Source organism: Psammomys obesus, unplaced genomic scaffold, assembly GCF_907164565.1.
Source record: "Psammomys obesus unplaced genomic scaffold, mPsaObe1.curated_primary_1811, whole genome shotgun sequence".
In the NCBI taxonomy this organism is placed as follows: domain Eukaryota; kingdom Metazoa; phylum Chordata; class Mammalia; order Rodentia; family Muridae; genus Psammomys; species Psammomys obesus.
This window is the reverse complement of record NW_026586173.1, coordinates 14,476,776-14,500,798: the sequence shown is the minus strand read 5'-3', so window position 1 is coordinate 14,500,798 and position 24,023 is coordinate 14,476,776. Positions and strand designations below refer to the sequence as shown.

Genomic DNA, 24,023 nt, shown 5'->3' with positions numbered 1-24,023 from the left:
CACCACTGGTCTCTGCTCCAGTTCCTGCCCCAAGTTCCTGCCTTGGCAGTGATGGATTATTGAGAACTGAAAAGCTGAAATGAAGCCTTTCTTCTCTCCCAGTTGCTTTTGGTCATAGTGTTTATCACAGCCACAGAAGGCAAACGAAGACAGGCTCTGTCTCCCAGGAAACTTGAACAAGAAACTAGATCCTTGAGGGAGGCTCTATTTGCTTTAAACAGCTCTAGAGATAAGTTTATCAAAAGAAAACTGTCTACAAGACAGACATTTTGAGAAGGGGGGAGAGATTGTGTGTGTTTGTTTACCTGATAATTTGTCAGGTAGTCAACTAACATCCTTTCTGCTGATACTTCTTTCTGCAAGCAGACTGAGTCCCCTGAAAGACCTTATGGAAAAAGGAAGAGGTATGAATACTCAGTTGATCAGAATTCTCATTCAAAAACACAGAAGTCATTCCACTGAACTACAAAAGCCTTGTGTAATCAATCTAACGCCATACTGATCTCTGCCTCCCTCCCATTCTCCATCTTTCTTGTTCTGTGTCTCTCAACCCATTTCTCTCCTTCCTTTCTCCCTCCCTTGTTTCCCTCCTCTTTGTCAGACACACATTTGAGTGCTCTTTCCCACCCCCATGTGCCACAGAGTGCTACAACAGTCTTGTCCCACCTACAACCTGAAAGAAGGAGGGCAAGGCACGCTGCTTACTAGATAACTCTATTTATTAATAACAAGCTCATTTCACAAGTAAGGATGCTTCTTCCTGAAAATGTTCCTTTATCGGGGCTGGGGCTCTAGCTCAGGCAGTACAGTACTTGCCTAGCATGCATGAAGCCCCAGGTCCATCTCAGCATAGAAACGGGTGTGATAATGCATATGTGTCACCCCAGCCCGAGATGGAAGCGGGAGGGCCAGAGACTCAAAGCCCTCAGCAGACACCTAGCAAATTCACGGGCTGCATCGGACCCTATCTCAAAAAAGAAAAGTGCTAGGCTGGAGAGATAGCTCAGAGGTTAAGAACAATGGCTGTTCATTTCTCAGCAATCACATGGTGGCTCACAACCATCTATAGTGAGATCTGGTGTCCTCTTCTGGCATGCAGGCACACATGGAGGCAAAGTATAAATAATAATAAATAAATATTTTAAAAAAAAGTGCTAAGAGATGGTTCAATGGCTTCTCTTCCAGAGGACCCAGGTTCAATTCCCAGCACCCACATGGCAGCTCACAATTGTCCAGTCCCAGGGGATCTGACACCCTCCTCTGGTTTCTGTGGGCCCTACATATATATGATAGATAGACATACATTCAGACAAATACTCATATATACAAAAATAAATCTAAACAAAAAGTGTTCTTTTGTCACAGTTATAAAACTCATAATGAAAACTTCATCTTTTCCCTTTTAACATACTCCAGAGAAGTTACAGATATATTTGTGGGCCAGCAAGTGGATAAAGGCACTTGCTGCCAAGCCTACCGACCTGAGTTCAATTCCAGGTAGGAGAGAACTGGCTCCTAAAAGTTATATTCACTGTCTCTCTGTGTGTCTGTCTGTCTCTGTCTCTCTCTGACACATACACACACAAAAAAATTAGGAAGGAAGGAAGGAAGGAAGGAAGGAAGGAAGGAAGGAAGGAAAGAAGGAAGGAAGGAAGGAAAGAAGGAAGGAAGGACAGATGGACATTCCTTTAAAAAAAAAAAGTGGCTGGGTGTGGTGGCGCAAACCTTTAATCCCAGCACTTGTCAGGCAGAGACAGGTGGATGTCTATGAGATCAAAACCAGCCTGGTCTAGGCCTGTCTCAGATAGATAGACAGACAGACAGACAGACAGATAGGCAAGAGTGGAAAATGACTGAAGAAAACACCTAATGTGGACTTCTGACCTCCACATGCACACACCACATATGCACATGTATAGACATACATACATGCAAAAAACCACAAAAATTATGCATGGAATCTTATGTAAGAACTGGGAAATAGTAAGAGCTGGAGAGGCCAGGAACCCCCCAAGGAGAGCAACAGAACCAGAAAATTTGAACACAGGGAACTTCCCAGAGACTCATACTCCAAGTACCAGGCATGGAGATAACCTAGGAACCCCTGCACAGATGTAGCCCATGGTAGGTCAGTGTCCAAGTGGGTTCCATAGTAATGGGAAGAGGGACTGTCTCTGACATAATCTGATTGGCCTGCTCTTTGATCACCTCCCCCTGGGGGGGAGCAGCCTTACCAGGCCACAGAAGAGGACAATGCAGCCACTTTTGATGAGAACTGATGGACTAAGATCAGAAGGAAGGAGAGGAGGACCTCCCCTACCAGTGGACTTGGGGAGGGGCCTACGTGAAGAAAGGGATGGAGGGTGGGACTAGGAGGGAAGGAGGGAGGGGCTTATGGGGGCGATACAAAGTGAATAAAGTGTAATTAATAAAAGAAAAGAAAAAAATAAAAATTAAAAAAACCACAATAAATTAAAAACAAAACCCTTAAAGCACATTTCAAGTACTAGACCCTTGGTTGAAAACCCCTGAATCATATAAACATGCCCTCTCCCCTTCACTGGCCTGTGGTCAAAGCAGACTCAGAATCTTCACAGCTGTTACTTCCTGAATAGCTTTTCATAGAACTACTTTATGTTTTTAGATTTCATATGTATTAGTGTCTCACCTGCACATATATCTGTGTGTCACACACGTACCTAATGCCCGCAGAGTCAGAAGGCACTGGATCCCTTGGAATTGGAGTTACAGATAGTTGTAAGCCACCATTTAGGTGCTAGGAGCTGAACTGGGGTTGCAAGAGCAACAAGTATTTTTTACAGCAGAGCCATCTCTCCTGAGAACTACCTTTTCAGAGTATTTTTTCAAAAATCACTGTAACAATAGAGATTAGCTTGGCCCCTGCACAAGAATGACATACAAATTCTTGAAGTATTCCATGTTTTTGCATTTAGGATGTAAAATATGAGAGAAGAATAAATAAAAACATAATCAGCAACATAAGCTTTTCTTTAGACCACTGTGCTACTATATACAGTGCTAATTAGGGGGAACCTTAGACATTCTGAGAAACAGTATCAGTAGAACTTACCATGGAATGAATCAGGAGCTGCCATCCTGTAACACAGAAGTGTATCTGAAATATTCCTTTCGTCATGTTAGTTCAGCTGATGAATTTCTGTGGACAGTGGCACTCTTAGTGTCTGTTGTACACAACTTTAGCATTCCTTTAATATCAATCACTAATGAAACTGAATTACTTAGTTATCATCTGTCAACTGTCATACATTAATTCTATGCTGGAAATACACAGGAAGACCATTGACCACAGTACTCTCTGAAACATGAATCTAGTGATACTAGCTGTCATTGCTATGAGAAATGCTATGTAACAGACACTGAGGAAGGAGAACTGTGTATGTGTGTGTGTGTGTTCCATAAGTCATTATAACCACCCTTCACAGTAGACACCACTGCCCTAAACAGATCTATAGTCAAAGCCAGTTATGCATGCTTGTAATGCCAGCTCTTGGGAGGCTGACTCAAGGGGATTGCTGCAAAAAAACTCATCCCAAACAGGGAGCCGACAAGATGGCTAAGCAGATAAAGGTACCTGTCACTAGATAATGTAAGCCTGAAAACTTGAGTTTGGTCTCCAGGACCCAGGTAAAGGTGGAAAGTGAGAACCAACTCTATAAACTGTCTTCTAACATCTACTCATGAGGTGACATGTGCACCCTTCTGCCCATGTCATACATAACACACACAGAGAAAATAATCCTAAAGTTTAAAACAGAACAAAACAGGAAAGGGTCTATATTCACAGATTCATTAGCAATTGCTCATTTATCATCCAGTTCAGAAATGGTGATGCATGACTTGAAGGCAGTTAAGGTTTCTTTCATTAGTATGCAAACTTGCTCCCATCTTTAGCAAATGGTAAAATGATATGTACACCAAGAAAATCATTATTTTTCTTATTTATTTCTGTGTATGTGTCTTCTATGTATGTGTACATGCAGGGGCCAGGTGTCTGAGGCCCTTCCCTATCCTCCACCCATTTAAGGCAGGGTCTCTCCCTGAGCCTGGGGTTCATGTTTTCTTGGCCATGCTGAAAGCCAGCGAGCCTCCCGTCTTCATCCTCCTGATGACTGGAGATACAGATGTTCACTGGACACCTGGTTTGATGCATGAGTGCTTGGACCCACAGCAAATAATCTTAAACACAAATAATCATAGAGCCATCTCTATGATTCCAAAATAATTCTTCTGTTTCCAGGTAAATCGTTGTTGTTGCTGGTATTTGAATCTGTTTTACAGGTGTGGGGGATGGAACTCAGGATCTCTTGTGGGGCAGACAAGAATTCTACCACTGAACTCTCTTAAATAGTTCTTCAATGTAAGGATATTTGGACATGGGGCAATCTCCGAACAGAACGTAAGCAAAAGCAACGTCAGCAAACTCTTGGTAGGAAATGCTGAACTCAGAAGACATGCCTCCTCCCCCACTGCAGGGAAGGTGACAGCAAAATCCAACCTTGTTCAACACCTATTACATGGGTCTTTTCAGAGAACCATCTTTCCAGTTTTTGTTTTGTTTGCTTGCCTGAAACAAGATCTTGCTTTATAGCCTAGGCTGGCCTCAAACTCACAGAAATCCTCCCACTCAGTCTCTGAATTTACGGAATTATAGGTGAGTACCACCAGTACTCCTCCCTTACCCTTTCATACTGTTTACATTTTTTTTTTTAAATCACAGTTTGCTTTTATTACATTTTCACATTTTTTTTCTCCACCCCACCCCCAAGACAGGGTTTCTGTGTAGCCCTGGCTAAATTGGAACTTGCTCTGTAGACCAGGCTGGCCTTCAACTCAGGGATCCACCTGCCTCTGCCTTTGAAATACTGGGAATAAAGGCTTTAAAAACAAAAAATGAGGTCTCATGTCTTAGGCTGGCCTCAAATTCACTATGTAGTCAAGGTGGACTTTGAATTTCTAATCTTCTTGCCTCCACCCCCCACGTGCTGGAATTAACAAAGATTTGTGCCACCACACTCAGTATACATGGTAATGCTGATCAAACCCAGAATTTTGTGCATGCTAGGCAAGCACCCTACCAACTGACTTATATCTGCAGCACTCCCCTTTGATTCTTTCATCATTACACACTATGTATTTAAAAAATAATTCTGTGGGGTGGATAGATTGCTCAGCTATTAAATCCTAGGCTCACAACCAGAAATATATAAAAAAAAAATTTGTTAAAATGGAATGGCAATAATCCAGAACAGCAGTCTAAACTGTAGCATAAGTTATCCAGTTCATTATCTATAAACCTAATTCACTCACAGACACCTTACACACGCCTCACTCCACAGATCAAACTAAAATGGTGACTCTAGAATATAATTAAAATTCAGACCCACATTTTTATGGGAAGAGGGAATGCAGGTGTCACATGCATAAAGGCTGGAGGACATTGGATGCCCTGCTCTACCGTGTTCTACTGAGACAGAGCCTCTCACTAAAACTGCAGCTAGGCTGGCAGCCAGCAAGCCCTGGCAATCTGTTCTCTGCCTGTTGGACTACTAAGATTACAGGGACATACACAACTATGCCGTCAGTACTGCGGATTTGAACTCAGTTTCTCATCTTTATACAGTGAGTGTTCTTACCCAGTGAGCCAACTCCTCAGCTCAGATACAAAAATCTTAACCATATTTTGGCTATGGCATATGCTCCAACACATGCCTAGACAAGATAAAAACTTAGCTCCTCAGAGAGCACACAGTCCTTTCTCTCTTCTTGCTTCAGTCTGCCAAGTGCTTGAACTATAGCTGTGTCCCACAGTGCCTGGATCCCGGACAAGGCAAGGATTTCCTTTATCTACCAGATATAATAATCTATATATGACTATGGGACAAGTTGCTCATTTTTTTCAAATGCTGATTGTGGAGGCAAAAAAAAAAAAAAGTACATGTGTGTGTGAGTAAATCAAAGGCCAATTTCTGGAGTTATTCTCACCTTCCATTATTATGTGTGTTACAGGACCACACTCAAGTCATCAGCCTGTTGAGCCATCTCTCTGGCCCCAAAACTTTATATCTTCTGGGAGGCAGAGGCAGGAGAATCTCTGTGAGTTCGAGGCCAGCCTGGTCTACAGAGTGGAGAACAGCCAAGGCTACATAGAGAAACCCTGTCTTGAAAAAAACCAAAAAACTTCTATAAACTCTGGTCTAGTAAATACTTTTACTCCCATGCCCTAAGCTCCCTGGATATTTAATCTAACTTATCTCCTACTTAAGCAAACACTTGGGAGGAAGATATTAATATCATCTTCTGGAATTATGGACTTGCCTTGAAATACTTGTATGATTATAGGCTGGGCACACATTCTGAACTTTAGTATTTCTTGAGAAACAAATCTTTTGTCTTAATAACTTCTGTATCCTAGCATACCTTCTTTTTAAAATGCTTATAAGCTGGGCTTTACGGTGCACACACCTTTAATTCTAGCACTCAGGAGGAAGAAGCAGGTGGATCTCTATGAGTTACAGGGTAGCCTGATCTAGATAACAAGTTTCAGGCCAGCCTAAGCTATACAGTGGTAAGACTTTGTCTCAAAAACGAACAAAAAAATACCCCCAAAATGTCCAAAGACCTGTACCTCAACAAAGAAAGGTTCAATACATCCAATCCTTTCTCTGAGGTCCTAACATGAATTTCAGACTTAAATACAGGGCAAGAGTCATGCATGGCTATGCAGTCCTGACTAGCGTGTGGTCCCTGCATCATGACTGTCCAGGCTCCAGCTTCCTGCAATATGATCTCACTTCTTTCCAGGAGACACAGACACAGACACACAGACACACACACACAGACACACACACACACACACACACACACACTCAATGGCACTAGGCTCCCAGGCTTTTACTTCCCCAGAAACAAGATTCTTGTAGAAATACAAACTGAGGTGAGTCCATGCTTTCAGTAGTCTCACTGACAAAAAAAGGTGGGCAGTGGACTCTTTTTAGAATACCTTTATTCCTACCAGGACAGTTACAGAGCCTTTTAAAATTCTACAACTGTGTATTAACTAGACCTAACTAAAAGCCTATTCATAACACAATATAAGTTTTGATTTCCAGAAAATGTTACATTAAGAATGGAAGGGTGAGACCTGGTAGGCAAGGGTCAGAAGGAAGAGGAGGACCACTTCCCCTATTAGTGGACTGAGGGATGGACATGGGGAGAGAAGAGGGAGGTTGGGTGGGATTGGGAGGAGACAGGGAAGGGTCTACAGCTGGGATACAAAGTGAAAAAACTGTAATAAATAAAAAATTGTTTAAATTAAAAAAAAGAATGGAAGGGTGAGAACACCTGCTCTGTGCACTCACCTCCCCAGCCTCAGCCTGACTGCACACACCAGCATACAGTGTGAACTCTTTTTTAATAAGTTTTTTTCAGGTGCAGTTTATGAGTTTTTGTTTGTACATATATATGTGTACCATATGCATGCCTGGTTCCCAAGGAAGTTAGAAAATCAGGGGTTAGACTGACCTGAACTGGAGCTACAGATAGTTACAAACTACCATGTGGGTGCTGGGAACCAAGCTTAGGCCCTCTGAAAGAGCAACGACTGCTCCTTACCTGCTGAGCCACATCTCTAGCACCCCCACAACATGAGTTGCTAGTGATTTTGGTCTAAAAGTGTTGTTATTATTATTATTTTAACTTATGGTATGTGTTGGGGCAATAGGTATAGACAGAACATGTGCAGGGGTGGAGGGCAACTTCCAGAAACAGGCTCTCCCTTCACTGTGAGTTCCAAGGATTGAACTCGGGCTGTCAGACTTGGGAGCAAGCACCTTCAGCTGCTGAGTCATCTCTCTGGTCCTTTGTATATTTATTATTATTATTTTGTCTCTCTGATACATCATCATCATTATTATTATTATTATTATTACTACTACTACTATTGGTGTGTACAAAACAAAATCCGTACAACTAGAAAGAGTACCATTAGACTCATCAAGGGTTTGAAACCCAATTCATAACCAGACACTTCATTCTGACATCAATACCAAAAAACAAAACAAAACAAAACAAAAAAACCAGACTAGGCAACTCTAAATCCAAGGTAATGTTTTCAAAACAGGATCTTGACAGCCCAGGTGGCCTTGAACTCTCTACCCACCTCTCAGTTTCTGCAGTGCTAGAATTATGCACCTCTGGCTATTCGGCCAAAGTAAAGTGTTGAGAATAATGGTTATTAAAACATAATTTTGGAACATCCTTGTCTGCTCTCTGTAAGAAATACAGAGCAAGCAAGGTACAGCTGGAGCTGGGCGCAGTGGTCCACACCAGGAATCCCAGCATTCAAGGAGGCAGAGACAGGCGAACTCTGTGAGTTCAAGAGTTCAAAGCTGGTCTACAAAGTGAGTCCAGAACAGCCAAGGCTACACAGAGAAACCCTGTCTTGAAAAAACAAAAACAAAACAACAACAACAAAAAGATGCAGCTGGAATAACACTATCTCTCCTTCCCCCAGGGGCAGTCAAAAGCCTGGTATTTATTCAATAAGAACTACAGACTTCAAGAAATACTTATTATTTTGTGTGTGTGTATGTGTAGGCATGCACATGTTGAGATCAGAGGACAACTTTCAGGAGCTGGTTCTCTCCTGCTGTGGATTCCAGGGATCAAACTCGGCTTTCAAGATTTACATGACAAGTGTTTCTGCCCACTAAGCCACCAACCAGCTCTTAACTAAATAATCTTTTTTGTTTGTTTGTATTGTTTGGTTTTTCAAAATAGGGTTTGTCTGTGTAGCCCTGACTATCCTGGAACTAGTAGACTAGGCTGGTCTCAAAGTTTAGAGATCTGCCTGCCTCTTCCTTCCAAGTGCTGGGATTAAAGGCCTATGCCATCCCTGCCTGGCCATGAACTAAACAATTTTACCAAAATCAGCTTAGGGGGATGGTGGGATTATTTGGTGTACAATTAGAAACTACAGCTATCACTGAGAGGAAGTCTAGGCATGAATTCAAGCAGCTATTGGCACCCCACTGACAATCAAGAGCAGAGAAATGAATGGATCCTTGTTTGCTTGCTTGCTCCCTCATACTCAGCTTGCTTTCTCCTGTCATATATGCTCAGAGCCCAGAACCAGGGAATAGTCATACCCTCAAGGTGGGCCTCCCTACAGGAATTAACCATCAAGACAACGCCCCCACAGACATGTACACAGGTAAACCTGGTTTACACAGTTCCTTACTGAGACTCTTGCCAGGTGATTCTAGGTTGACAAGCTGACAACTAAAAGTTAACTATCACATCATAAAGGAGAAAAATGAAGTAGGGATAGGAGGACAGAACAGAAGAGGTAATATGGGGAAGCATAACATTGAAGCCCTCTTGGAAATATTACATGAAAACCTACCTTCCTGAAATATATACTTATATTAAAAAAAAAAAAAAGGTTTAAATGGAATTATGCTATAATCAGGCAACAATGTCCCTAATGGGCAGTGCCAGGAATGGGAACCTCTTCTGAATTTGTTGACCAGTGGTACTGCATAGACCTCCAAACATTACAGACTATTGCCATTGCTCTTGCTTACCCTTCAGAACTTAAGAATAAGACCCTACTGTTGAAGACAGTACATACTTTAGCCAGAACATGAAGAGAATCAAGTTGGTATTAACCTGGAAGTGTCCTCCTTATTGGCTAGCTTTTATAGTGTTAAATGCTATGCATGCTACTGAGAAAAAGGAACCATCATTTTTATCCAGTTGTGAACTCTGCAAGCTACAATAATGGCCAGCCTGGAAAGACATGCCCACTGATGCCACAATGGCACAAATGTTATGGGAGTAGCTAAACTCTTTCTGATTGGACTTAAGGTTCTCTCCACAAGACTGAACTCATATCTAGTATTATCAGAGCCCTGTGACAAGATGGGACCTAGACCACTGGGAGTAATCTATCATTATTATTCTGCTAAATAAACATAGCATTAAACAAACTCCTAATAACTTATCATTATAACCACAGATTATAATGATTATAACACATCTCTAAATCTTCATCAGAGAATTTTCTTTCAGTACATGGCAGTCTATACAGAGATCCAGAAGTGGTCATGCTGCAGAGAATAAAAGGCTGTAGAGTGCTCAACCCTAAATGAAACACCCTTCTTCTCAAGGCTCAAGAATTATAATGAAAGAGGAAGTAGAAAGAACGAGAAGCCACAAATGACAATGAAGCATTTTCCAGACATACCAGGAGACTTGCACAAATGAACTCACCGAGGTTATATAACATGCAGACCCCCACAAGCCAAAGCTAGACAAAATCCCAGCACAAAGGGGAAGGAGACATGTAACGCCCGGCAGAGGAATGGCTGGCAGCTTATAGGAGGAGAGTAAGTTGTCCACAATTCAGTGGACGGAATATTTGGGGAACACGGACTAGATGAGAGGAGGAAGAAAAGAATGAAGAAGAGGAGGAAGCAGTAGAAGCAGAAGAGCTAGGTAGGAAGAGGGTAAGGGAACTGATCTGGGAGAAGTTGGAGGAGGCAAGTGAATATGATCAATATACAATAAACTCTTAGGGGAAAAAATCATGGGCGTATTATGACAGACCATATTTCGTGCTGCCATTGAGTAATTTCAAAGGGTCGTTATAAGGTGTTGGCTGGCACCTATGATATGATTTTGACAAAATATGCTGAATTGGTGTCAGTACTAGAGGCTTTATGTTTATGTCACATTCTGTTAACACAGGACTAACTATATTAACTGCTTCCATGTTTACATTCCAGTATGATAGTCACAATCAATCAGTCTGAAAAGAAGAAAGAAGGTAACTATGGAACAATAAAATACTGAGAGAAACCATATCCATTTAACTCTTATTATAGTACACTGTTGAAACGGTTCAATTTCTTAGTTATTTCTTTTCATCTCTTACTGTACTGAATTTATACACACAAATGCATATGTTGAGGTGGATGGTATACACAGTGTTCTGTATTCCATAGTATCTCATCATCATCATCCTGAGATGACTCAGTGGGCAAAATACTTGCTATGTAAGCACGAAGACAATGAGTGTGGATTCCCAGCACCCATGTAAAATTCAATGGTTGTTACATGTCTGTAACCCCCGGGGCTGGAGGAGGGTGGGATTAGAGACTTGTTGGCCAGCTAGTCTAGTCGAAACGGTGAGCTACAGTTATAATGAGAAACACTCTCAAGAATTAAGATAGGTGAAAAAAACAAGATGTTGACCTCTGAGTTCCACATGTGTATTTAAACACACAAAAATACACATGCATACATGCACAAAAACCACAAATAATTAAATTATTTCAAAACACATTTATTATAAAAGAGTCTCTCCTATAGATAAGGGGGCCCATTATACCGTTCATTTCACTCAGAAGCCTGATGATGGACGGGGTACCTAGTGGAACGACTCACATGGACACTGCACACTGGGACTAGTTTCAGTATGGAAAACATGGGAAGCTAAGCAAAAAGAAATCTGTATGCTGCTGACTGGGGCCTCAGTTGAAACCAAAGATGCTATTATAAAACAGGGAAATGTACAAACTGTGTGGTAATGTGAGCAACGTATGGTGATACAGACCTGAAATCCCAGCACTTAGGAGGTGAAAACAGGAAGTCCGTGAGTACAAGGTCATCCTCAGCTACACAGGGAGTTCAAGGCCAGCCTGAGTGCTGTCTCAAAACAAAACCAAATATGACATTATTGTAAACAGAGGAGAATATACTTAGCAATTGTTCAGTAGTTTAAAATACATGTAAGAATGGGACAGCTGGTTGACCACAGCATTTAGGACTAAGAACGACAATGTAAAGTTTGAACAAGTGTGCTACTTCCTGTACTTGTCTTTTATTAAGGATATTAAGACTAAGGTATGAAAAGCTGCAGCATCAGACTGAGTACATCACATTCATAGTGCGGCAGTGTCTTCCCTATAGACACAAACCCTCATTTCTATTCTCAGAGCAAACCCAGGGAGCTCTACGAGCCTGAGACTCCACCTGGGTACAGGGACTGCATTGATCTTACAGCTATAATTTATCAGAAGGCCCAGATTGGATTCAACACTGGCTTGAACCTTCATATTCATGCCAGATTTTATGGGGTACTGATGATGTGAAATATTATGGGCAGCTGGGTATGGAGAGTCAAAGACTCAGTATTTGTGATAATCTGTTCCCAGTAAGTGATGTCATTTGCTGTCTTGACGTATAGGCTCAAAACTGGGAGGGCAGTTTCTTCTATCAGAAGAATAAGGCAACAAAAAGGCTTTCTGGGACTGATAGTCCACAAGGCATGAAAAATACTGATAAGACCACCACAGTGATGGACAGTCGAAGGGCACTAACAAGATTAGCCATTGGTTTAATTTGTCAGTAAAATTTTAAATGTATTCCCACCAGAACTAAAATGAAGGCCCAGCAAGATGGCTCAGTAGATAAAAGTGCTCACAAGCAAGCCTGGTGAATGAGATTTGATCCCAGAGCCCCACAGGCTAGGAGAGAGTAACTCTTCCAAGTTGCCCTCTGATCACCGTCACCCCACCCCATAAATGTAATTAAAAAAATAAAGAAGAGCCGGGTACAGTTGCGCTTGCCTGTGATCCCAGCACTCGGAGAGGCAGAGGCAGACAGATCTCTGTGAGTTCAAGGGTAGCCTGATCTACAAAGTGAGTTCAGGACAGCCAAGGCTAAACAGAGAAACCCTGTCTCAAAAAAAACAAAACAAAACAACAAAAGACTTTGAAAAATACAGGATGAGTTAAAAATGTTGCATTATTTCTGTCATTAATAAGTGTGCCAGGGCCAGAGAGATGATTCAGTGGGTAAGGAACCTGCCACCAAGCCTGAAAAACTGAGTTTTATCCCTGGAACTGAGACTCTGTAACAGACAACTGATTTCCATAAACGCTGTGGCGCTCCTGCACACGCACACATGCAAGCTCTCGCTCTCTCTCTCGCTCAAGGTAAAAGTAAAGTGTGTCAAATGAAAATCCCGTTAGATGCTATCAATGTCATACTTGCGGTCTTAGAAAGAGGTGTATGCAGTTAAGGTGCCACCTGAACAGACTGTGTGCGATGACAAAGCTGCTGAGGTGCCTCAAAGGCAGTACACTATGTTCACGCTGAAAGACTGAGGCACACTACAGTTAAAACAGGCACGAGGGGCTGTGAGATGGTCAGTGCGCACAGTGCTTGCCATGCAAGCAGGCTGACCTGAGTTCAAGCCTCGAAACCCACCAACCCTACCAAGTTGTCCTCTGATCTACGTGCACACACCCACACACATATAATAATGATAAATAAAACAGGTACTAAAAGGAATACATTAGCCAATATAGAAGTAAAAATGTATGCCAGTTGTTGACTGAATTAGTAGCAATATTCAATATTGTACATGGAAGTTTGGTTGTGAAACCATAATAGGGAGGTACAGTAAAACACTGCAAGGGAATCCATCTGGTCCATGAAAGTTATATAAATTTTAGATTTTGAATTAGATCAAAACAAAGAATTTTTTTGATACACATGGCAAAAATTTATTGCATATACACTTTATATTATTTACATTAAAACACAAACATATAGAAATATATAAATCTCAGCAGTCATGAGGTAGGACTAGAGGAAGAATGGATTGCATAGTGAATTCTAGGCCATCTAGGGATACACAGTAGAAATCCATCTCAAAAAACATAAATGAAAATGTAAAGACTGATATATACACATAATCTATTACAACACATTGTATTTCAAGCTCTGGAGTAGGGCTTACTTTTAAATCATTAACTCAAGATGGAAACACCTGTCACAAGCTGGGGAGCCTGAGGTAGGAGGACAGAGTCCAAGGTTGGCCCATGCAACAAAGCAAGACCCCATAATAAAAAAAACTAAAACTTGAAGTTTAAACGTTCCTTTATTTTACTCATTTGAGTTGACAGTCAGCAAAAATGTTGCTTGGGTAAAAAGGGAAGGGGGGGAGGCACAAAGAAACTATTCACCAGACCAAGATTACAAAGCAAAAATTAGGTAACACTCATAAAGTATCATCCCACAAAAATATAAATTCAAACGTAACAGTCTCACAATGTAATGCTGGTGGCCTCCAACTTGTGGTTTCCTGCCTCAGTTTCCTAAATCCTAGGATTGTAAGTGTGTATCACTCAATGACTTTTCTGTCTCAGTTCCCAAATCCTAGGGTTACAGGTATATATCACTGACTTTCTCGCCTCAGTTGCCCAGGCACTGGGATTACAGGTGTATCAGCCATGCAAATAACGCTTCTGAGAGTACAGCTGAGTGTTCGCACCACCCAGGAAATGGCCAGGTGAGTTCCCTTTTTCAAAACAAATGCTTGTAGTTACAACTAAAAATCTGTTTCTTATTTTCTCCAGGCTAAGTTTTAAGTAAAGTTATAGGAGATTGATTCGGAAATTGCTACATGGGTAAGAGACCCGGGGAAAGGAGAAAAAAATTAATGTATGTAAAAAATAAAATGTACATTTGTTCTCTAACCTAGCACACACAACCTTAAAAGCTTATTCTGACAATACACTTTCATAAATACAGGAAAGGGGGACAGGGGGAGGCTGGTAAATTGACTGAAGGCACTTGCAGTATAAGCCTGACTATCTGAGTTGGGTTATAAAGAAGAAATGAACCACCTCTACAAAGTTGTCCTCTGACCACAACCAAGCCCTCTTCATTCAAGCATGAACATGCACATATACTAATAAACAATTTATTTTTAAAATTAAAAAAAAAAGCAGGGACATGTACTCATTGCAAATAACTAGGAGATGTAAAAAAAAAAAAAATTAAAAAAAAAAAGGTAGGATAAGAGCTGGGGCACAAGACATTGCCCCTGTCAATGTCAATGTCAGCTGAGTGCTGGGATTACAGTGTGTGGGCTGCTGTACTCAGTTAATGTGGTACTAGGGATTGAACCTAGGGATTTGTGCATAATAGGCCAACACTCTACAAAACTACATACCCAACTCTATTCTTTAATCTTCTTGATGGAAATCTAATAGTATTTTGTTTTCAGTAAGACAATGTTCTAATCTAGGTGATGCATTAGCAAGTATTTAATAAGAGTTACGTGCTGTATTTACGGTTATTTATTTGGAGACAAATGTACAACCACGCAGACTAGCCTGGCTGGGAACTATGTTAACTATCCTAGCATAGAAATCATGTTCCTCCTGCTCTAACTCCTGAGATTACTGGTACATGCCACCATGACACCTTTTTTTTTTTTCCAGTTTACATCTTAGCAATAAATTACCATAGAATATATTTATCTATCAGGGGAAAGAGCAAACACACAGACTGCTGCGAAGAAGTGAATGTGTCACAACAGAAGCTGGGCCATCAAATACAGTTAAGATTTTTGTTTTTTTTTTTTTTTAAGAAAAATGAGTGGATTGTGTAGAAGAGAACGCTAATTTATCAATTTTCTTAATAGTTAACTCTATGATTTTTAAAAATAAAGCTTTCCACATTTCTTCTGTGAGGTTCACATTTTTAAATAGTTCAGCGATTAACAGGCCTAAGAACTAAGAGAAAATGTTATTGCACCCACAAGGCCCTGGATTTGATCACGAGCATAGGGTGGATAAAAGGGATGAAGAAACAAACACAGGCCCAGACACTTTGGATGTGGAGCAGAGCTCACTATTGTTGCTTGTTGGGTTTTTGCTTGTTTGTATTTTAATAGTGTTTTACCATGTAGCACTGATTTGGCTGGAACTCAGTATGTACACCAGGCTAGCCTTGAACTCACATCCTCTTGCCTCCTGAGTGCTGAGATTAAAGGCCTGCACAGACACGCCGAACTGGGTTTTCTGGAGTGAGTTGATACTCTTGCAAGGAGGACGTACATTCTAAGTAACCAAGTAAGAAGTATGCCCTTGTATGTGAAGCTAACAGTCAAAATAAAATACAATAAAATACAATCCAACAATATGAGTCAAGTTCTCACAAGAGACATTTGTCTGTAGTTTCTTTCTTTCTTTCTTTTTTCTTTTTTTTTTTTTTTTTAGGAATACAGCCTTTTCCAAAAGCCACCTTTCATTAAGTGCTCACCAGAGGCGCTGGCATCGCAAGGTTTATGACGGCGGCCACTCCAACTACTCCAGCAAAAATTCGTTTCCTTCTGAGGAGAAAAATGAAACAGCTTTTTCCATAAAGGCTGCTTTGGAGGCTTTTGAAGAGCGGGAGCACGGTGGATGCAGCCATCGCCAGGACGCGCCCTCCGGGCATTTTCCCACTCTGGAGACTGGCGCGCTGAGACGCCTCAGAGAAGGTGGCGCCCAGAGGCGCCGGGGCGCACGCAGCAGAGCTCAGCACCCTCGTCCTTTGGCCTCCCCCTCAACCTGTAGGTCCTTGAACCGCAAAACTCACAAAAGCCAGTTCTCCCGGAAACTCTTTAGTGCAGATAAGAACCGGAAGAGACGGGCGCAGGCTCTGATGTCACTTCCGCTCGTGCTCCGTTTGCTGCAGAGGCAGGGCTGGGGGCCTAGTGTTGCACTGTCAGAATTCTGGTTTCTCCGCAGTGTGGGGGCGGAGGCTGGAGGCCAACGTTGGCCTCGAGGACAGGACAGAATTAGAACCTAGGCTATGAGCCGGACAACGGGCGGGGGCGGAAGTAACCGGTGGCGCCCAGGTCCCGCAAGCCCTTTACCCACAAGGTTTCCTGTGGGTACTCAAACCACAGGAAGCTCATCAGAAACTGTTCTGTCTGCCTCCGCCGCGTTCTTAGAACCCTTGTTTTCTAGTCTCGCGGCCGTAATTATCTGGACCTCTCAAAGTGCTTCAGCAGACTGACCTTACCACAGTCTATTCCACCAGGCTCAAGGGGCCAATGCGAAGAGTTTGAGATATTAGAGGTTTCTGACTGGGAATCCTGCAGTGTCTCAGACTTCTCCTAACCCAATACCGACATCTTTCCCAGCAATTATTTTACCTAGCCCCCAATTTTATTGAATGCCCTTGGATCCCTAAGCAAAACGTGAGCTCGAGTCTTGGCATTTGTCATCTCAAGTCACAGGAAAAAATGTCCAGTCATTCAAAACCTGATACCGATGCTCCCGATACATGAAGGGCCAGTTTACCAACCCTACAGTTGAGTGGCTGAAAACTGTAATGTTTATTAGAAGCCTCTTAAGGAACTTTCAGGACTGAATTTTGACATCTGTTGGGCAAAGTGAGTCAAGACCAGCTCTTGTAAATGAGAAAAGGAGCTTTAACCACCTTCTGATGAACTTAGAAGAATGTCTGGCTGTGATCGCAGGATTTGTTCAGAGACTTGTGTTGCTTTAGAAACAATATACTAATGGTTTCTCATGGAGAAATCACTGTACACAGAGCTGAAGGAAAAGCTCTTTTACTAAAGCATCCCACCAAATGGGGCAAACACCCACACACCGACTGGGGTATTGAACAGATTTTGCTAACACACTTTAGAGTTACCCATTTTACATTACACACCATATCATCTTAAATTTTTTCGCTCCCAACCCCAGGTTACACTTTGAACAGTTTAAACTGAGACAGGAGACTTCCAAGTTTAGCCACTTGGGCAGATGGGAGATTTAAAAACAGCAAAAACATTGCCAGAATTATTTAAGAACACCAGTGTGGTTCTTCTCAAGTAGATGAGACCCAGGATCATGCTGTCCAGACGGCAGAATTGTGCTTTATTCAAGAACTGGCAGCTTTATGACACATGCCAGGGCTTAATGTCCGTTGTTGACTGTGCTCTGCCCCTTAAACTTCCTGTTAGAGGCATGGTTCTTTGAGGATGGAGTAATGGCTGTGCAATCCTGGTGGACAAACATTTACATCCTAGCATCATGAATGTACTTATCTCTAACAGGCCTGAGTAGCACACTACTTATCTTTGAGGGTTTGGGGTAATAGCACCCCCTTAAATTCTACTTTGCATGATTTAATGTCTCCTTAGCAAATCCTCTCTAACATCAATTCTGTTACTTGAGTTTCCTGAATCTCACTGTAATGGTGCACTCGATTCTAGGTCCCTGCAATTATGATGCCCAAAAGCCCAATGATGGGAATCTGTAGGCAAACTGTCTAGTCTACTCAGAAAGAAACAATATTAACAAATTAGATTTTAAAACTGGATTTAATGTTTTAGAATAGCAACTAAATAAAAGCAAATGGAGTACATAAATTTCAAGCATTGGGTAAAATTTCAATGAAAACATCATTACAAAGAGAAGGTACATGCAACAAATACAGAGGAAAAAAACAAGTTGCTAAAAATCCAATTTTGTTACTAATTGCATTATACATAATGGTCTAAAAGAATTGTTAATCAGGACTTTTCAAGTATTCAGAGTTTTAAAACTGCAACTAAAGTATGTATAAAAGACACATCTACAGCTGGGTTATCGGTCAGTGGTTAGCGTGAGTAAAGCCCTAAGTTTGAATCCTAGCACCCCCCCTTAAACATTTTTAACTAAGATTACAAAAAGAGAACTAGTATAAATAGAGACGTGTGAATACCTACCAGAGTCAATGGATTAAAAACTATATTTAGAGTTTGAATATTTCAAGACAATTTATTCCTTCCCCAATCATTTACCAGACTTGAACTCCTCCTTTGGGTGCATTTGTCTTCTCCTGTTTGATTTAATTTTTGGTCTTCTTAAGACAGTGTTTCACAAAATAGCCCAGGTTCAGGCTATCCTTAAATCTGTGACCCTCCTGCCTTGGCTTCCCAATCACCAGGATTACAGTGTGCAGCAACACACTCTAGTTTGCCACAGATACTCTCTGTCTCAAAGAATACTGGATACTTTCAAGATTAACTCAATATAAATACATGAAGAAATCATCACAGAATACAATAAAGACCCAAAGTAAACTTAATTATACAACCAGGAAACATTAGAAATACAAAGAAAAAAATGTTTCATATGTGAAAATGAAAGCATGCCTAGAAAAATATACTCAAAAAAAAATTTAAATGATATTGTAAATCTTAGGTGTCCTATAAACATAAAAGATACAGAACAGTTTAAAAACAGGTACCCAAAACAGTGTCAATTATTCTAGGTCTAAATAATCTAGTATCTGGGTTCTTCTAGGTAACTGAACAAGTTAAGAATTTAGAAAAGGTGAGGAATACACTTCACTACAGCATATGACACTGTTCTAATCTACAGCTAAAAGCCAGGCAATTTATTTTAAAATCTGGTTGTTTTGGTGGTATTGAGGATTGAAACCAGAATCTTGTGCATTGCTAAATAGGCACTCTTCCTATCCCTACTCCATTTCTTCTCACACAAGGAAAAACTATTTGCCAGTTACTCAAGAGTATCTATGATGATCTCTGTGAGTAATCACAATCAACACTAAGTAGTAAAAAGGATCCATCGGGCTCAGGATTGTAGCTCAGCGGCAGAGTGCTTGCCTTGTCTGGGTTTGTCTGATCCCCAGCAATCACACAAAACAAAAATTACCTTAATATCCAACGTGAATGTATCTAAGTATTTAAGGTTAACAACAGACAACTAACATAATTATCATTAATAAATGACAGCCTTTACTTTAGAATCCTTTTAATCATTCCAGTATTTATTAGGTAGAACGCACCGATGAAATCCTAGGTACTTGAGTGTTACCAGCAAATGAATACGGTCATCTCAGAAGATACAGAGGATACATTTAATGAGTCCAAGAGCAATTTCGCCTCACAAATAAAGAAGTACTATACAATCATTATGCAAAATCCTGATATTAAGAACCCTCTATCCTAGTAAGCAAATCAGTATGATAGTGTACATACTCCCTTATAATTATTAAAAAAAAAAGTTATTACTACTTTCACTAGTGTGCTGGACATCATACTAATTTCTGAAAAGAAACAACTAAAATAGAAAAAAATACCATCATTATCTACAAATATGATTAATTATCTGGGAAATCAAAAGATTCTATGACCCTCTCAAATTCATGTTAAATCTAAATCTCAGCATGACTGTGCAGATAGGGTCTTTAGAATTTCATTTGATACTCCAGGACAGTAAGTGGAAACATCATTCCACAAGGCTGTGATTTTACCAGAAGAGGAAGAAAATCTCATTTTCAAGCTTTGTCATGTGAAAGTGACTGCATGACAGAAAGACTCTGCTCCAGAAGCCAAATATGCTGTTATCCTTTTTTCATGTATGTGCATATGTATGCTGGTGTTTACACATTTACACATAGCGTGTGGAAGCCAGAAGATGATGTCAGGTTTCCCTAGTCACTTTCCATTTTATTTACTGAAGCAGGGTCTCTTGCTGAACCTGAAGCTCATGGATTCAAGTAACCTAGCTACCCAAATCGCCTGAGGATTTCCATCTTGCTTCCTAAGCATTGGGATTATAGGTGGTCTCCATGCCCACCTGGCAATTAGATGGGTTCTGGGAAGCCAAACTCAGGTCCTCATGTTTGCACGGCAAGAGCTTTGCCTTCTGAACCATCTCACTAATCCCATGCTGTTATTCTTTTATGAGAAAACAAACTACTGCATATTGTCTGTCCAGTGCTGGAGATAAACACTAGCTATACAAAAGCTAGGCTAGAACTATTAGCACTAAGCTAAACCCCTGGGCCTAAACTTTATCCAAAAAGCAGTGAGCTAATGAGAACAAAGTATAATAATATGTAGACATGAAAATGGCATGAAACCCAATACTATACTAACAAAAAATCTCATTTATTGCCGGGCAATGGTGGCACACACCTTTGATCCCAGCACTTGGGAGGCAGAAGCAGGTGGATCTCTGTGAGTTCAAAGCCAGCCTGGGAGTCCAGGACAGCCAGGGCTACACAAAGAAACTCTTGTCTCAAAAAAACAAAAAACAAAAAACAAAAAACAAAGTTTTATTCAAAGGGAACTTTAAAGCAACCTGGTTTATGTTGCTTTTGTGTTATATTTGTGGCATGTATGTGTATACATAAGCACGTGGTTAAGTGTAAAAGTGTGTGTGAAAGCATACCAACTCGTAGCAGTCCATTCTCTCCTTCTACTATGTGGGTCCCTAGGATCAAACTCAGTTCCTGGTGACAAGCACCTTAACTTCTGAGCCTTTTAGCCAGCACTGGCTATGGTGTTTTATGATGCTGCAACACTGCAGTAAAGAACATGTTTAAAGAGTTTTAAGAGCTTTAAAACTGAGTGGTAGGTAGAGGCTATTCTGGTGAGGACTCCCTTTAGGAAGGAGGAACATGTTACTAGAGCATCAAGAAAAACTAATCAGTGATCTGTAATGGTCTTGAATCTCGCAGATCCTTATTCTAGCATTCTGTGTAGAAACTAGAACTTGAGAGTGATAAAATTGGAAATTTATCCGTAACTAAAGCGTTCAAAAGGAGCATCTTGGTTCCTCCTGAGTGCTTTCAGTAAAATAAAAAAGAGAACGCTGAGCTAAAGAGGAATCACTAAGCAAAAGAGAACTGTACGCTGAAAATCTCAGACTATCTTTATTACAATAACTGAGAAATGTGTACTAAATAGACCTTGCAGGCTAGGGATGTAGCTTAGGGGCAGAGTACTTGCCTGGCGTCCCCAAGGCCCTCAGCTCATCACCCTCAGATGATCATCTCAACCAAACTGAGGAACACACTGGACTGTGTGAACAAAGTCACTGCCACTTCAATCCAAGATGGACCCAAAAGATGGGACAGATGAACTTTTTCAAGTTTATAAAGAATCACAGGGATCACATCTGTAAATAGACTGGCTATTAAGAACAGATACGAACTATCTGATAGTCTCATCAGAATCAATGGGGTCAGAGTAGTTCCCTGAAGGAGTGTCTTTCCACAATCCACCTGTGTCCTATATTATCTTGGCTTGTGGTGAATTTTCGAATTATCAAGCCACACTGGCAGCCACTAACTAATAAAAGGATCAACTCTGTTTCATTATTTCATAGCATCTAGAAATATTATGATCACTGAGAGTCAAGCACCAGAATGAAGCCATCTTATATACTACCTTCACTTAAGACCTTTAGATGCTCAGAATTAGATATCCACGAAAAGGTTCCAGGGATGTAGCTCAGTGATTGAGTGCTTGCCTAGCATGTGTGATATTCTAGGTCAATCCTCAGCACTGCCCAAAAAAAGAAAAGTTTGAGGGGGCAACTAAATATCCTATTTCATAAAATTAAGATGGTGTCTAAGGCCAGTGTGAGCCATTATGACCCACACAAAGCAGTTAAGACTAATCTGATGATCTTTGGTGTCACTGTCAATATTTAAAGGTGGCAACAGATGAGCTAAATAGCAACACCCATACCCTCACATTGAAAGGGCTTCTCCTCAGTGTGAACTCTGCTATGCTTCCTTAGACGTGAGTAAACGGCAAATGCTTTCCCACACTGCTTACATATGTAGGGCTTCTCTCCAGTGTGGGTTCGCATGTGAATGTTAAGGGATGTGGAATATATAAAGGCTTTCCCACATATATTACACACAAAGGGCTTCTCACCACTGTGAATTTTCAGATGTTTAGTGCGATGGGAAGAAGTAATGAAGGTTTTCCCACAATGAACACACTCAAAAGGCTTCTCTCCTGTGTGAGTTCTCACATGATGAATCAAGCCAGAGGTCCTGGTAAAGGCCTTCCCACATTCCTTACATGCAAAGGGCTTCTCTCCACTATGAATGCGTACATGTGTGGCAAGGCCTGAATACTGAGTGAAGGCTTTCCCACATTCCTTACACTCATAAGGTTTGATTCCAGTGTGTGTTCTTACATGTTCAGTAAGCTGAGTAGATCTAGAAAAGGTTTTTCCACATTCCTTACATTCATAAGGCTTTTCCCCAGTGTGAACTCTTATGTGTTCAGTAAGGCCTGACCATCGAAGGAAGGCTTTCCCACATTCCATACATTTGTATGATTTTATTCCAGTGTGAATTCTAACGTGATCATTAAGGTATGACATATTTTTAAAGGCCTTTCCACACTCCTTGCAAACAAAGGGCTTTTCTTCATTATGAGTTTTTACATGTGCAGAAAGTCGAGAAAAATTAGCAAAGGACTTCCCACATATCTTACATACTTTGGACTTTTCTTCAGTATGAATTGATACATATTGAGTTAGGTGTGAGGAAACCGTGAAGGCTTTCCAACATTCCTTGCAGTCACAAAATTTTTCTCCAGTGCACATTCCCATGGGATTATTAAGGCATGCAAAATACTGAAAGTCCTTTCCACATTCCTCAAATTTGTAGGGGTTTCTTGCATTGAGAATTGGAAGATGCATAGCAAGGCTTGTAGGATGAATAAAACCATTCCCATATTTATTCCAGTCATAGGGTTCTCCTCCATTGTGAGGCCTCATATCTGTCTGGAAGTATGACTGATTAAAAAAGGCTGTCTCACAGTCTGTGCATTCAAAGGGCTTCTCATTTGTGCTAGTGCTTGGGTACATGATGTTTGGAGTCAAACTGAAGATTTTTCCACACTGGTTAAGCTCAGAAACATTCTGTCCGGTAGAGCTTTCCTTGAGCAAAGAAAGAATGTCTTTCCCATACCAGTTACACTCAGAACTGTATCCTTGACTTTGCATGCTCACCTCTGTGTTAAGGCGTAATTGTTCACCCAACACATCTCCGCATGGCTTAGAGTCACACACATCCCCTTCATTGTGGTTTTCTGACTGCTCGTGAATGGATGAATCACCCACCTGAAGACAGAAACATTTTATGTTCATTATGAATTTTAAAGTTTCTTTTCCATGCAATTATTCTCTGACCTCTATTTTTTCTAAACTGACAGATCCCTTTGCCAAAATCTTAATGAATGGCTAATGACTTGCATAAAAAGGTGTATAGTTCAATAAAAATTGCTTAAAACTTCCATGTCTAGTTTCATATGTGGAAACACATATTTGTGGAAACAGTGAGAATAAACCTTTATGATA

The 24,023-nt window shown here is 40.9% G+C and overlaps 1 protein-coding gene and 1 non-coding gene across 6 annotated transcripts in view; one reads left to right on the top strand and one right to left on the bottom strand.

Moving 5' to 3' along the window:
• Positions 1-24,023, bottom strand: part of LOC129672015 (zinc finger protein 426-like) — a 57,491-nt gene that overhangs the window by 7,646 nt on the left and 25,822 nt on the right. For 2 of the 5 annotated variants that reach the window (XM_055601209.1, XM_055601210.1), the window contains one exon: positions 18,205-23,786. In XM_055601209.1, coding sequence (XP_055457184.1) covers positions 22,374-23,786 — 1,413 coding nt within the window. In that variant the 3' untranslated portion in view covers positions 18,205-22,373. Of the gene's footprint in view, positions 1-305; positions 386-3,091; positions 3,179-11,659; positions 11,738-18,204; positions 23,787-24,023 lie in introns of those variants that run through there. The other 3 variants (XM_055601211.1, XM_055601212.1, XM_055601213.1) reach the window with 3 other exon arrangements.
• On the top strand, positions 2,845-2,946 carry LOC129672203 (U6 spliceosomal RNA). Its single transcript, XR_008719471.1, has one exon. It is a non-coding gene; the product is annotated as a U6 spliceosomal RNA (small nuclear RNA).